This window comes from Oreochromis niloticus, linkage group LG22 (genome assembly GCF_001858045.2).
Source record: "Oreochromis niloticus isolate F11D_XX linkage group LG22, O_niloticus_UMD_NMBU, whole genome shotgun sequence".
In the NCBI taxonomy this organism is placed as follows: Eukaryota; Metazoa; Chordata; class Actinopteri; order Cichliformes; family Cichlidae; genus Oreochromis; species Oreochromis niloticus.
Window position 1 is genome coordinate 10,095,089 of NC_031985.2, and position 16,001 is coordinate 10,111,089.

General features: G+C 40.0%; 2 protein-coding genes across 2 annotated transcripts in view; both read left to right on the plus strand.

Annotated features, from left to right (window-relative positions):
• Positions 1-1,566: 1,566 nt before the first annotated feature.
• On the plus strand, positions 1,567-7,919 carry LOC100710084 (CD209 antigen-like protein E). Its single transcript, XM_019350746.2, has 8 exons — positions 1,567-1,719; positions 1,899-1,979; positions 5,907-6,020; positions 6,204-6,281; positions 6,367-6,432; positions 6,542-6,693; positions 6,808-6,932; positions 7,025-7,919. Exons 1-8 carry the CDS (start codon positions 1,656-1,658, stop codon positions 7,227-7,229), a joined length of 885 nt encoding a protein of 294 aa, XP_019206291.1. The 5' UTR covers positions 1,567-1,655; the 3' UTR covers positions 7,230-7,919.
• A 2,803-nt stretch (positions 7,920-10,722) lies between these two features.
• Positions 10,723-16,001, plus strand: part of LOC100710612 (CD209 antigen-like protein E) — a 79,989-nt gene continuing 74,710 nt past the window's right edge. Inside the window, exon 1 of the mRNA XM_019350753.2 lies at positions 10,723-10,833. The gene's annotated coding sequence lies outside the window, so the exon portion shown is untranslated. The remainder of the gene's footprint in view (positions 10,834-16,001) is intronic.

Sequence of the window (16,001 nt, forward strand, 5' to 3'; positions counted from 1 at the left end):
GCTGGGGCTTAATCCCAGTTGCCATGGAGTGTGAAGCAGGGTACACCCTGGAAAGGTTGCCAATCTGTCAAAGGGCTAACACATAGGGATGAGGAGTGTCTCTGATCACCCCCAACCTGTCGTGGCAGATGGCAGCCCCTTCATGGGCTTGGTTCTGCTAAAGGTTTTTTCCTGTTAAGAGGGAGTTTTTCCTTCCCACTATCACCAAGTGCTTGCTCATATAGGGTCATGTGATTGCTGGGATTTTCTTTGTGTTACTGCAGAGTCTTTACCTCACAGTATAAAGTACATTTGAACAACAGTTTTTGTGATTTGGTGCTGTATAAATAAAACTGCCAAATAAACGTTCAATGTAGTCAGTGAGTGTACAGTGAGTTATCAATTAAGCTAACCCCATGCATGTCTTGGAGTACCCAGAGAGAACCCATATAGTTATGTGGAGAACATGCAAACTGTACACAAAGACCCCAGATTTTGAACCCAGATCTGAACCCTGTTGCCTCACCTTGCTGTGAGGCAACAGGGCTAACACGTGAATTATACTTCTGCATCAGATCTAGGCTGTAACTTATGCCATAAATCAAACTTTTGCTTAAAATTCTTGAAAAAAACCCATAAAAAATAAAAAACAAAACATTTTTATAAGTATTCTCAGCCTTTGTTCAATAATTTGTTAAAGCATCTTTGGCAGCAATTACAGCCTCAGGTCTTTTTGAGAATGATTTTACAAACTTGGTACACCTATTTTGGGGAAGTTTCTGCACATGACAGACAGGCTGTCATTGGCCTTTTAATGAAAACTGGCTTTCTTCTACCACACAGGCCTGAATGGTGAAGTTCAGAAATGGTTGTCCTTCTGGAAGTTTCTCCTCTATCCACAGATTAATGCTGGAGCTCTGTCAGAGCGACCACGGAAAAATCTGACAGAAGATCAGTAGAAACAGGATGCACCTGAGCTCAAGTTTGAGCATCACGATAAAGGCTGTGAATATTTATAAACATGTTATATTTTTGTTTTTTTATATTTGGTAAATTTGCAAGAATTTCGAGCAAACATTTTTCACTTTGTCATTACGGGCGTGTTGTGTAGAATTTTGAAGTGAAAATGAATTGAATGCATTTTGGAATGAAGCTGTAACACAAAATGTATATACACGAGCATTGGAAACAAAACATGTGACTGAATCAGTAAAAATAAAATAAAATCATTTTATCTGTTCCAAAACAATTTCTGTGTGTAATAAAATTTAAAAAAGAAGGAAAAAATGTGTTCAACAAATAGCCACTCTAGCTTCACAGGAAGGTCTCTCTCTCTCTCTCTCTCTCGCACACACACACACACACACACACACACACACACACACACACACACACACACACAGAGATACACACATATATATGTATGTGTGTGTGTGTGTCTGTCTGTGTGTGTGACCTTCCTGTGAAACTGGATATTTTATGGCACATTCATCACTGAGCTGAAATGGAAGATTACTTCATTTTATCCCCCCAAAACAGGAAGTAAATTACCACAAGTTAAAAAAAAAATAGATTTGGGTGGGTTTTTGTGAGGAAGTTGTTTTTTTTTTGTCTGTATGTTGTGAAACTTCTCTTTCAGAACTGCTAATACACAGCAGCCACACACACACAGCAAAATGCCTGAAGCTGAGGTAGTATACTCCGATGTGAAGTTTACAAGAGGAAAAAAGGGAGCCAGTGGTGAGACTTATCTAGTCATCTTACTACATGTGAAAAGATTCCTAAAAAAATCTCTGAAAAGCTGTTTATATTACATTTGTGAAATGTGAATACAGTGATTTATTTTACAGTCGCTCATTTTATCGGCAGCCACTGTCAGTGTTAACTGTGCAACAATCCAGTTTCATCTTTCATTGCAGAGGCCGTTACCCCATCGACTGACTCGACTTACTCTGAAATCAAGATCTCAAAGACTCAGCCATCCACAGCACAGCTGTCTGGTAGGCAAACAGCAGTAATTAATAAACAGGAGGATGAACTGTCAGCTCCAGTTAGTGTCTGTTATTAAGTAAACAGTCAACAGAGGAAGCAGTTTTTCCTAAAATAAAGCAGAAATGTGTTTTTGGTCAAGCAGAGATCTGTCGTTGAAAACAAAACATCCGTCTGAATCAGTAAAAAGAAAAAAAAAGCAGAACATTTGTTCCAAAATTGTAGCTTTATGTAAATTTTAAAAAGAAGGTCAAAATGTGTGCAACAAATAAACACGCTCAACTTTTACAGTAGTACTGGTACACAATTTGTATTTTTTACACCTTAATTAAGACAAAAAGATGACAATGATGAATATGAGATAAATGATAGACGTTACTGCAGCATCAGAGGCTGTCAGTATAAAAAAGCAGCTGAAATAAAAAATAACTACAAATAACTATATAACTACAAAATTGTAGTTGACTTGTCCAAACACTTTATTTTAAAAATAATGCAAATTTAATTTGACAACATCAGACCCACTCATTTTTTTAAGTGTCTTATTTACAAGTTTCCCCATTTTTTTTAAAATTTGGGGTTTCTTTTTTTGTGTTTTCACTGGGAAAATTAAAAAGAGGTAAAAGTTAATTAAAAAATGAGGAAGTGGTTCTGTAGGAGTGGTTCATTTAAATAAACGAGTTTGTGTGTGTGTGTGCACATGTGTTAATGTCGATGCAGTTTCTTTACATTTCTCAAAAACCACTGATCTGCCTTATTGCAGAAGAGGAACTACGGTGCTGAGTTTGAGGTTGTCTCGAGGAGCAGTTCTCTGCTAAAAGATCATTTGCATAAAATTGGTCAATTTTAGTCCCCAGAAGACCGACTGACCAGACACGGCGCTCATTTACCTAAACGAAACTTGTAGCTACCCGTCTTTCTTTGTCCTTCAGTTCCTCTTCACTGTCTACTTAATTTTTTTAGTTAGAATTGTTAAACATTGTTAACATTGTTTGTTATTTCTCCAGTGCTTATCTCCTTATTTGTAGTCCACATAAGACATTTGGTGGATGCACAGTTTCATCCACTAGATTAGGGCTTTGACTTGTGTCATATCATTTTAGTTTTAATTAGTTTACTAGTATATTTTTGACTTGTAATTTTTGTCTTCATCCACAGTTCGGTTAGATCTTTTTGGGCAATAAAACTTGGTTCAGTAAAAGGACATAATTTGGTTTAAAATGCGCCCCCTTACAACTTTAACCATGTAAGAAGCATCTCCTTCATCCAGGCTGGTTATAAACATATCTGTGAAATTTCCAGGTATGAGAATACAACTTCCTGGGACATCTTCAATACTAAAAATCCTACATCCACTTACTGAAATGTTATTTATTAAGACACTAAATTTTAAAAGCTTAAATAATCTCCTGCAGTATATTAACGTTTGTTAAAATATTAACAAATGGAGATGTTGAGCTTGAAATTATTTGATACATACAAAATTAACTGCTGATATGTATTTATTCGTGGTTAAAGGTTTTGTGCTCATTCTCTCCACATAAGCAGTCAGGATAACAAATACAGCCCCGATCAAAAGCTTAAAACCACTTGAAATATGGCAAAAAAAATCATATTTTGCATGGTTGAATCTTAACAAGGTTCCTTGTAGAGCTTCAATATGCAACAAGAAGAAATGGGAATGAGACAAAACAAAACGCTTAAACTGAAACAGGCTGTTTTACAGCTGATCAAAAGTTTTGGACCACACTTCCAAAAAAACCAGCGAACCCCACCAAAAAAAAAGAAATCAGAGCTCCTAACATGAACTCAGTAATGAGTAGCTCCACCATTATTGTTGATCACTTCAAAAATTCATTGTGGCATGCTTGATGCAAGCGTTTCCATGAGGTGAGTAGGAACATTTCTCCAAGTGGTGAAGATGGCCGCATGAAGGGCGTCTACTGTTTGGAACTGTTGTCGATTTTTGTAAACTTCCCTTGGCACCCATCCCCAAAAGTTCTCAGTTGGATTTAGGTCAGGTGAACACGCAAGCTCGTCCAAAAGAATGATGTTATTCCTGGAAGAAGTCCCTTGTCTTGCGGGCATTGTGTACTGTAGTGTTGTTCTGTTGAAAAACCCAGTCGTTACAACACAGATGAGGGCCCTTAGTCATGAGGGATGCTCTCTGTAACATTTGGACATAGCCAATGGCCATTTGATGCCCCTGCACCTCCTGAAGCTCCATTGCTCCACTTACGGAAAAAGCACATCAGACCATTATGGCGCTAAGACTGTGGCGCTAAGAAAATGACTCAGGTGGGATCTTCTTGGACCATCAAGGTTTTTTCCTCATCAGAGAACAAAACTTTCTTCCACCTTTCAATGTCCCATCTTTGGTGCTCTCTTGCAAAGTCCAAACGGTCAGTTCTGTGGCATTCAAGGAGACGAGGTCTTTGACGACGTTTTTTGTTTTTGAAGCCCTTCAGTCTCAGATGCCGTCTGATGGTTATGGGGCTGTAGTCGGCACCAGTAACGGCCTTAGTTTGGGTCGAGGATCATCTAGTGTCTTGATGGACAGCCAATTGGATCCTCCGGCTCAGTGCTGGTGACATTTTTTTGAGGTCTTCCACTTGACTTTTTTGTTCCATAACCCTCAGGATCATTTAAGAAATTCCAAATTACTGCCATACTGGGTCCCACCTCAGCAGTGATGGCACGCTGTGAGAGATGCTGCTTATGCAGTTCACAAATATGATTACGTTCAAAAAGGAAAGTTTTTTTGCCTTTGCCATCAGAACATCAAGACAGTGTGACTGCCTGACAGAAACTAACAATGAATCCACATTTTTGCACAGATTTGGCCTTTTAGAGGCATGTGGTCCTAAACTTTTGATCAGCCTGTTGCAGTTTAAGCATTGTTTTCAATAAATTGCATGCTCAAAAAAATGTTTTGTCTCACTCCCATTTCTCCTTGTTGCATGCTGAAGCTCTACTTGGAACCTTGTTAAGATCCAACCATACAAAATATGATTTTTTGCAATTTTTCAAGTGGTCTTAAACTTTTGCTCTGGGCTGTATGTGTTTCCTTAGTGCTGTAATTAATGCAAAATCAGCATTCTTCTTCCTCTTCTTTTTTTTCCCGACTGCTCCCTTTAGGGGGTGACAGCAGGGAATCATCTGCCTCGATGTCACTTTATTGCTAGCATCCTTCTTTTACTTCATCCATGTATCTTCTCTGTGCTCGTTCTTATTGGCAGTTCCATCTTCAACATCCTTTGTCCACTTTGTCCACTATCGCTCCTCTGCACATGTACAAACCATCTCTGCCTCACCTCTCTTAGTCTCTAAAACACTAAACTGAGCTGTCATACTCCTCTGTAAAACTGTCCATCCTTGTCGCTCTCTACAAAATCCTAGCATCTTCACCTTCACATCTGCACCTCTTTATTACCACCTCCAGCCTTTTTGTCAGTACCTTCATTTCCAAATTATACATCATAGCAGGTCTCACTTCAATCTTGCTATTATATTTTTGTGCCACAAATTGCCTTTGACTTTCGTCTCCAGCTACTCCTCTCTGACTGCACTCTCTTCTCCACCTCTCTGTTGCTTTGGAAGGTTGATCCCAGGTGTTTAAACTCATCTACCTCAGTAGCTCTGCTCTATACAACTTCATCCAGTTCAGTATTATTAAAGACAGGAATCTGTAATGAATATATGGTGCAGTCAAATATGTTATTATCTGCCTTGCTTATAGTATAAGTCAAGTGTTTGTTATTGAGGTTGGTGTGTTTTAAATCTGTGAATGTGTGCTCGAGGAGGGAACCAGTGAATCAGCTGCTCTTTGTACAAAAACAGCGAGAACATTAACATCTAAAATCTAGCTCAATAAAATTCTGAACCACATTTATAACACGTCTCACATCTCTGATGTGTTTCCTTCTCTCACGATTCAGAGGGTCCTCAACCAGCTGTGGTGAGCAAAGGGTCAAAGGTCACCTCAGAGAGAGTGGTCCTGGTGGTTCTCAGTGTTGTCCTGGCAGCTGCTCTCATTGCTCTGTGTTTTACCAGTGAGTTAATATTAGAATTTAATAAGACTTAACTAACAGCAGTTATTTTCATTAACGTTAAGAAGAATAATGCTTCTCTTTGCTTTCCTCAAACTACTGCCTCTTACATTTTCAGAGCTGTACAACTCGTTTCAGTGCAAAGTTACTGACTGATTTGGTTGTTTGTTTGATCTTTTTAATCAGCAATTAAAATAATTACAATTAACAAACAGCTTGAAAATCTAGAACATCACAAAATGAAGTGCGAAAGTAATTTCACAGGTAAGCATTTTTAAAATACACTTTGATATTTGGTCAGACATTCCTGATGAATGACTGATGACTGTTTTATTCTTTATTCTAACAGAGACTCTCTCTAAGATAAAATCATGCAACACGGTGCAGCCGACCTGTCCAGGACCTAAAGTAATAGGTAAGTTATGGATTTTGTCTTTGAGACACAAACTTGAAGCTAAATTCACACAAACATGAACAGTGATTTCTTCCACCTGACTGAAGTCGTTGCTGTAATCTCTTCAAAGATGATCCTTGTTATAAATGTGAAGGAGGCTGGGAGCAACATGGAGGAAAGTGCTATTACTTCTCCATCAGTAATTCATCCTGGAACAAGAGCAGAGATGAGTGTAGAGCTAAAGGAGGAGACCTGGTTAAGATAGACAGCAGTGCGGAGCAGGTATGAAACACTGCTGCAGGTTCATGTTCTCACATGTTTTATCACATCTTTATATTTCACCTTCTCAGCACAGAAAACTCTAACAATGTAACTTTCATCTTTTTTTCTGATCAGACTTTGCTGGAGAGAAGACTGAGAGATGTAATGACTGAAGCTGAGGACAAGTTCTGGATCGGACTGACAGACTCAGCAGTAGAGGGCAGATGGGTGTGGGCGGACGGATCACCACTGAATGAAAGGTTTGATTGTTGTGAAAATATATTTTTTTCATTTCCAGAATTAAAGTTATCAGTTTTTACTAAACTAATTATTTTTGTTTTTAATCTCTTAGTTTGAAGTTTTGGAGCAAAGATGAACCAGACAATTGGAAAGGGCCCAATGGGACACATCCTGGTGGAGAGGACTGTGCAAGGATGGGAGAACAAGGTGGAGCTAAAGATCTGAAGTGTTGGTTTGATGCATTTTGCTCAAAGCCTCACAGAAGTATTTGTGAGAAAGCAGGAGTAAAAGGACAGTTTAAAAAAGTATGTGACTGAAATTCACTTGTGAAACTCCAGAATTGTCATGGGCCTGGGTCTTTGAGTTTATTGTTATTATTTTTCAGTTTTTGCTGTTTTGTATTTGTTCTTAGGGTTTAAGTTGTGTGTTTAGTGTTTCTATCATCCCTACCTGTGTCTTTCCTCTGTGTCCTGTTCGTGTCCCCGAGTTGGTATTGTGAAAGTCTGTGAGTTTCCTGTTTTACTTTGTAGGTTTGTGTCTCGTTATGCCCATTAGTTCCAGCTGTGTCCCCTCCTGTCTGCCATTTCCTAATTACCTGGTGTGTGTATTCGTCGTGTTGTCTGTGTTTCTCTGTGAATCTTCTGTGTACTTAGCGTTATTCCGTGTTTGACCGTGTCTCTCTGCTCCTCGCCCCGTGTCCTCCTTTTGTGTTAGTCTTCCCATTTTAGGTTTATGTTTGGTTCTGCCCACACCTTGGTTATTGTTCACTGTAAATAAAACTCACTTGTACCTCCGCCACTGTCTGCTATTTGGATCCTTCTTCTCACCTCCAAGAATGGAGTGATGCAATTTTTAAAAATAATGCCACAAACAGAAACAAAATGAAAACAGTAAAATAAACACGAGTAATATTTTGTATCTGATACTTTTCAGTTTTGATGTGATTAACATGTAAAAGAAATGTGGGAGCACCTGTGAAATTCATTAAACTTTTTTAAAATAATAAATTATCCTGTTTTGTAAACTTAAAGCCATCGAGAAAATTACAGTATTTTAAGTATTTTAGATACAGAATCAATGAGTACATCATATAACTACAGAAGAAACTATGAATTATTTATTATCACTTTTACAGGAAAAAGAAAGGAATGAAGAAAGAAAGACGTGATGTGTTAAAATGGCATAATTATGTCAATGTGATAAAAAGAGGAAGCGACCCTTACGCGACGTTGTAACATCGAGTTATCCAGCAAAAGAAGAAAATGAGGCTATGTTTCTCCTCTAAATGTTCATCAGGTGAAGCTCCTGAATCTCAACATGCAAAATGAAACAGAGGGTCAAAGGTCACCTCTGACAGTGTGGCACTGCTGGTTCTCCGTGTTCTCCTGAGAGCTGCTTTCATTGTTCTTTAAGTTCTGTGTGAGTTTTATCTTTTGTTCATATCTGCGTCTGATCTGCTGGAAATGAGCAGCAGAACAGTTACTGTTACCATAAAATCCTGACAACTTCAACCATCTTATGACCTCATCGTGTCAATTCTTGCAAATACTTGCTGCCCTCAAGTGGCAAACTGGCAACATTCATTTATTTGCATGTGACTTTTAATCTTTTATATACTATTTATTTATAGAGGGCAGCCCAGTGGCACTGTGTTAGCCCTGCCACAGACCAACCTGCCCAGGGTGTGTCCTGCCTCTCCAGTCCTGCACCACCCTGAACCAAATAAGAGGAAGAGGATGGATGGTACTTTGCCTCATAAGCTGACATCACTTACGTTTCTGCGTTTCTCTTTGTGTTTATACACACTATTGTTTCGACACATACTTCACTACTAAAGATGTTTTGTCAGTATGTTAATGCATTTCTCAACCGAGAAGTGCGTGTGTTTTATTTGTTGCTGCAAAGCAACATTTACAGTACTTCATGCATATGCAACAGATGTTACCTATTTCACAAAGTGTAAAAGAACTTAGCAACCTATATAATGTGTGTGTATCAAATACACGACAAAGAAACCAGATACAAAAAGACAACAATGCAAATATTGTATTCTGCTGTCTTCTAGACATCCTCTTATTCTCACCATTTCTTTGTGTTTTTGATGCTCCAGATTCTTGCCCAACACAGGTGTGTTTTTTCACTGACACATGACTGAATAGTTCTTCCAACTGGGTTTGGACAGATACTAACTGGTAACATGTACTGCATTATGAAGGCCAGTGTTCCTGTCGGAAAAGTGTTTTGAATGACGCAGTTTATCTTCAGAGACTTACAAAACTGTGATTTAGAATGATGTTTGAATGAGAACGGGAACTGTGTGCATAGTTCTAATGGACCTTTTAACTGAATTTCCTTAAATCTCAGATTTTTTTATTGCAGTGTGACTTTACTGCACTATAAAGTAAGTGGTTCTATGTCAGCGATGAACAACACTTCGCCGTGGCCTTACGTAGTGGCAGAGTAATCATAGATGATGAGCAGCAGGTGAGTTATGACAAGCAGGCATGAAAATCGAGGTGGGGACCGCCATAAAAAAAAAAAAAGAAAATTATGATTTATGATCTATAAAGTGTAGGAATCAGTGTGATTATTTTCTTTTCAGCTTCAGCTTGTGTGTTACTTTTCAGATCTGGTGTGTAATTCTTTTTTTTAAAAATCTGTTGTAATTCATAAAATCTTTCTTGTCTCTCGTTTCTCAGTCAGTATTTGAATGTATGAGAACAAAAAGTGTCAATAAAAATCTGACACTTAAGCATTTATGGCTGGTATACTGCAAGTTTTGGTCACACTTTGATTGTTTTTTACTGTCAGTCTTATTCAAACTGGTGACACACAGCTGATATTAAAATATCTTCAATTCTGTCTCAGAAAAATTACACAATCCTGACTGATAAAAGCTATTATTGTAACAGACTCTGCACAGTGCAGCCTACAAATGTGTAAGTATTTGTAGGCAAATGTGTAAAAAGGACTACAGGTCATGTCTTCCGTGTCCTATAGTACATGGTAAGCAAGAAAATCAATTTTAGATTTGACACTTTCCTCCACCAAGGAGATTATGCTTTTGCATGTGTGTGAATGCAAATGCATTGTTTGTATTGACAGCATATTGGGATACTGTGAATGATATATGGGAATTCTAAATATCAGATTACTTTGGACCTCTGGAGTCTTCTTCAAGGTAAAATAATCTCAAACTTTCATAAAATGTCTTTTATCTTTAAAACTATGCTTAAAAATATACTGCTTTTGTGTTTATTAGCAAAATTTAGGAAATACTGTTGGTATATATGGATTGTTATGCCTTTTGGTCAAAAGTCAGTAATTAGTGCATAATCTGATTAAGTTACGTAAGCAAGGTGATAAATAAGTTCAAAGTTAAGAAATATTATAAGTAATTCATGCTATAAACAGTTAAGATGTGCGGTATTGAAATTTGCTCAGAGTGAGACATCGTTATCACAAGTGATCTTTGTATTGTATGTGCGGAAATGGGAGCGAGGGAGCGCTCTGATCATTTGCCTATTTTTGACGTATTTTCTCCGTTAATATGTCTGTGAAGGTTCTCAGTCATCCAGGTCATCGTAGTCAAAGGAGTTTGCAAAGAAAAGCGTCTGGACTTCTTTAAGTTGCTTGAAGACGTTTCACCAATCATCCGAGAAGCTTCTTCAGTTCTAAGGTCAAATGGGACTAAATCTGGGACTCTCGGCCATTTGACCTTAGAACTGAAGAAGCTTCTCGGATGAGAGGTGAAACGTCTTCAAGCAACTTAAAGAAGTCCAGACGCTTTTCTTTGCAAACTCCTTTGACTTTCTCCGTTAATGTTGTGAAAAGTGCTTCGGCAGTATTAAAACCGTGAATAAGCTCATGTACACACTAAAAGTGCTCTACACGCTTGTACCTTGGGAAACGTTCGTCTTTGTGAGTATTAATATGTTCAGAAACAACTTTTATATGTGTTTACCTGGAGTTAACTGTGATGCTAATGTAACTCACGTGTTAAGCTAGGCTAATCATTAAGTTTCTCATTAAGATGTCTATTAGCTAGCAATTTATTTTCACTTTCTGTATGTTTCAGTTACAAATAAGAAATAGAAAGGAGAAGCCTTGAGAGAGGATAAGGCTTTAAAAAATCTTCATTAAAAGCAAGAAAAGCAAGCCTTGTGTGGAAGATCTCGTCTATTTTGTTCGCTGGCTGTCTAGCTTCACATGGTCACGTGTTGTGAGGGCAGCACAGTGAAAAGACGCCTACTCAGCGGGTTCAAGCATACAGAGCTACTTTAATAAGCAACATGAGTCTACGCTCAGGAAGAAATTACCTAAAAGACTACGCTGCTGAAGAGGTAGACGAAGCAACCGGTGGTGAACAGCAACCAGACGTCGCCACTCAACCAGCTACAATGCAGCAACAGTCTCAGCCATTCGACACCAAGTCGCAGCAATCCAAAACATCGACAAGGCGGTCTCAACGGACATCCTCATCAACAGCTTCTGCAGCTGCAAGGGCCTACGCCAAAGCTCAAGCAGCACGAGCTCAACTGGCCTTCGCTGAAAAGGAAGCTAATGCAATAAAACAGAGAGCTGAACTAGATGCTCATCTACATGTCCTCCAGTGCCAGAAAGCAATAGCCGCAGCTGAAGCAGAGGCCTCAGCCTATGAAGAAGCGGAGATTCAAAGCGGGGAGCTCTATGGAGAACTTTGTGAGGAAGCTGAGCCCATCAGTGCAGTGCACCACACTAACGAATATGTTCAACAACAATGTGAGTTACTCTTCCCAGACACTCAGCACGACCCAGCACAGCCTCCAAAAGGGAATGACAATGAAGTAGATGTACAAGACAGTACACAAATAACTAATCCTTTTATAACCAACACTCAAACGAAACCACCACCTGTAAACAGAGAAAGGAAACAGGAGCAAACAGTGAACACATGTGTAGTCGACACGTACTGGTCCAAATCCCCAAAGCACACCCCCAACCTTAACAACTGCATACCTGAAGCAAGTGAAACACAACAGTTTGCAAAATACTTAATTCGCAAAGAACTAGTCAGTGCAGGTCTTTTGCAATTTGATGACAAACCTGAAAACTATTGGGCATGGAAAACTTCATTCATCAGTGCAACCAAAGATCTAAATTTGTCTCCCAGAGAGGAATTAGACTTACTAACGAAATGGTTGGGTTCAACATCATCTGACCAGGCTAAGCGGATTCGTGCTGTGCACACCCTCAATCCTGCTGCAGGTGCGAAGATGGTCTGGCAACGCCTTGAAGAGTGCTACTGCTCACCTGAGGCTATTGAGGATGCACTCTTAAAAAAGGTAGAGGACTTTCCCAAACTCACAAATAAAGACAATGTTAAGCTGCAAGAACTTAGTGACATCTTATTGGAGCTACAGTGTGCTAAACAAGATGGCGCGCTCCCAGGACTTGCTTACCTGGACACAGCTAGAGGAGTCAGGCAAATAGTGGAAAAACTTCCCTTCAACCTACAGGAAAAGTGGACAACTGTAGGAACACAGTACAAGGAGACTCATAGTGTGTCATTTCCTCCTTTCTCAGTTTTCACACAATTTGTCCTGCGCCAAGCGAAAATGAGGAATGACCCAAGCTTTGCTATGTCCAAGGCCAACACCCATGTCCCTTTTTCCACAGAAAAACTGGTATCATATAGTCGCAAGCCTACTGTGTCAGCACACAAAATGGACATTACGGCAGAGCCGGACCAGAATAATCTCAGTCCAAAGAAAATGGAGGAACCGGATCGCCAGTGCCCAATCCACAAAAAACCACATCCACTCAAAAAGTGTAAACTTTTTAGAGACAAACCCATTGAAGAAAGACAAGCCTATCTCAAAGAGCAGCACATCTGCTACAGATGCTGTGGGTCTGTCCAACACATAGCAAAAAACTGTAAAGCAGTGGTTAAGTGTATCGAGTGTGACAGCCTTAAACACTTATCTGCAATGCATCCTGGTCCTACCCCTACCCCTAAGAGTACTACACCAGGAAACAATGACAATGAAGAGCAAACTGAGAGCTCACCTTCAGTCGAGTCGAAGTACACTGAGGTATGTGGCCAAAGTGATAGCCCACGTTCATGTTCTAAGATCAGTTTAGTCAAAGTGTATCCCGCAGGCCAAAAAGAGAGAGCTATAAAAATGTATGCAGTAATAGATGACCAGTCCAACAGGTCACTGGTTAAGTCAGAGTTTTTCAGCCTTTTCAATATCAATGCAAGACCCACTCCATACACCTTAAAGACTTGCTCTGGCAGAGAACAAACCTCAGGTAGGAGAGCTGTAAACTTCTTCCTCGAGTCCTTGGATGGAGAAGTCAACATCCAGCTACCCCCTTTAATTGAATGCGACTCTGTTCCAGACAATAGATCTGAAATACCCTCTCCAGAGATTGCCCAGTATCACTCACATCTTCTTCCAGTCGCAGATAACATCCCACCTGTTGACCACCACGCCCCAATCCTTTTACTCCTAGGAAGGGACGTCATCAGGGTCCATAAGGTACGTGAGCAAATCAACGGACCCAACGATGCACCATACGCCCAAAGGCTAGACCTGGGTTGGGTTATTGTGGGGGAGGTGTGTGTAGGAAAAGCGCACAGTCAGTCAGAGGTCAATATCTACAAAACATACACCTTAGATAATGGACGTGCATCTTATTTTGAGCCTTGCCCAAACACAATTCACGTTAAAGAGAATTATGGGGTCACTATGAATGCTACCTGCGTCACAGACGATTTGGGACACTCTGTGTTCGTTAGATCTGAGGGTGATAACAAACAAGCCATGTCTATCGACGACAAAGCATTCCTGACAATAATGGACAATGAAGTTTATCAAAACCAAGAGAACAGCTGGGTTGCACCTTTACCCTTTCGCTCACAGAGAAGGAGGCTCCCTGACAACAGAGAACAAGCCCTAAAACGCCTCTGCTCTCTCCGAAAGACTTTGGAAAAGAAACCAGAAATGAAAGATCACTACATCCAATCCATGCAGAAAGCGTTGGATAACAATCCAGCTGACCAAGCCACTCGGTTCATTCCAGCAGCAGACCTGCCTGCAGAACAGTACCTGGTTCTCAGGTCCACCCTTTCTGTACTCTGACACACACACAGAACCACACACTGGTCCTTTCACGCTCATCGAACCTGAAAAAGACAGAGAGATACGTCCAGAAATAAAAGTAATGAAAACTACTGTATCAGAGCCACAGTTAGGTTCTGAGCGTTTCAAAAAGTACTCAAACTGGACCACACTTTTCAGAGTCATAGCCAGACTCATTCATGTGGTTACATCCTTTGCACAAAAGACAAGTGGACAAAGGGGATGGAAAAGTTTCAGTGAGACACCAAATGTCCAAGAACTCACCAGAGCCAAAGTAGTCATCATCGAGCTGTCCAACAAGATGCTTACAAAAGGACGCTTGAAAACATTAAAGAAGGAAGGAAGGCCAGTGGCATATTGGACACACTCAAAAAGTTCAATCCTGTAGTGGACAAAGACGGTCTCTTACGAGTCGGTGGGCGTCTTTCCGCTGCCGATCTCACAGAAAATGAAAAGCACCCTCTGATTATCCCATCTACCAGCCACATCGGCATGCTAATTGTAACTCACTATCACGAACAAGTAGCTCATCAAGGAAGACACATAACTGAAGGAGCTATCCGTGGTGCTGGGTACTGGATAATTGGAGGGAAGCGGCTCGTGTCATTCGTCATTCATAAGTGTGTCACATGTCGCAAGTTGCGAGGCAAAATGCAGATCCAGAAAATGGCAGACTTACCCGCAGACCGAGTCACCCCTGAACCACCCTTTACCACTGTAGGCCTAGATGTGTTTGGGCCATGGACAATTGTGACGCGTCGTACAAGAGGTGGTTGTTCCCAGAACAAACGTTGGGCTGTGTTATTCACATGCATGTCACCTAGGGCTGTGCATATCGAACTGATAGAGACTATGTCTGCTGATAGTTTTATCAATGCATTGAGAAGGCTCTTCTCTATTCGGGGCCCAGCCAAGTTTCTGCGCTCAGACAGAGGCACGAATTTTGTGGGCGCTTGTAAGGGACTAGACCTAATGTCAAAGAAGGAGATGTGGTCCTGCTAAAGGACTCCCAAGCCAGCAGGAACGAATGGCCCATGGGACTAATAGGAAAAACATTCCCCAGCAGCGACAAGAAGGTCCGAAAAGTGGAAGTGCGGGCTGTAAAAGATGGGACTGTTAAAATGTTTCTCAGATCAGTTTCAGAGATTGTTGTTTTGCTTGCAGAGACTGAATGAATATTCTTCGATGCTAAATAATGTTTGAATATGTTGTATTGATGTTTATAGTGATATAATGTGTTTATATCAAGCGGGGAGTGTTATGCCTTTTGGTCAAAAGTGTTGGGGTTCCGAGATTCTTTTATTGCTGCCATATAATCTGCCTTATGATAAATGCATTAATAACATGTTTTACAGTATTATTTTATCAGTAATATTTCTTATAGGGTTCATATTGCATTGAATATGTTTGTTATCACAGTGACCTTTCTATTCACAGATTGAGTTCAGTTTATACACATTGCATATCTGTGCTTGTTTAGAGTTGATGTTCCATCCAAGAGGGTTTTAAGCTTCACTGGTGAGAGTGTCCAGGTGATACATGTTGAGGGAAGATGAGAACATAGTAGGTTAATTGCATGCATGCTTACAATACACATTAAATCTAGCAGCAGGCCTGAGCGAAGGCCCAAGTGTCTTCTGCTTTTTTTTGAGACCTGCGCCAATTCTGTCTACTTAGTGATTGGTGACGAGGGTCAATTATTAGCCCTTAGAGACCCTGAAGCTTGAAGTTTATTACCTTAAAAGGCAGGTGTTATAGAAAAGAGAAGTTACATGTCTGTTTATAGTTATTAGAAATGTACAAGATGTACCCTTGTCTGTAAACAATGACTGTACATAATGTATTTTTGACCTGTATTGACATGTATGTGTGGGCGTTAATTTTCTATGCTATAAAACCAGCATTCAATGTATTTTTGTCAGAGGAAGACATATGCTGATGGTTCCTCTCCTGTGTTAATAA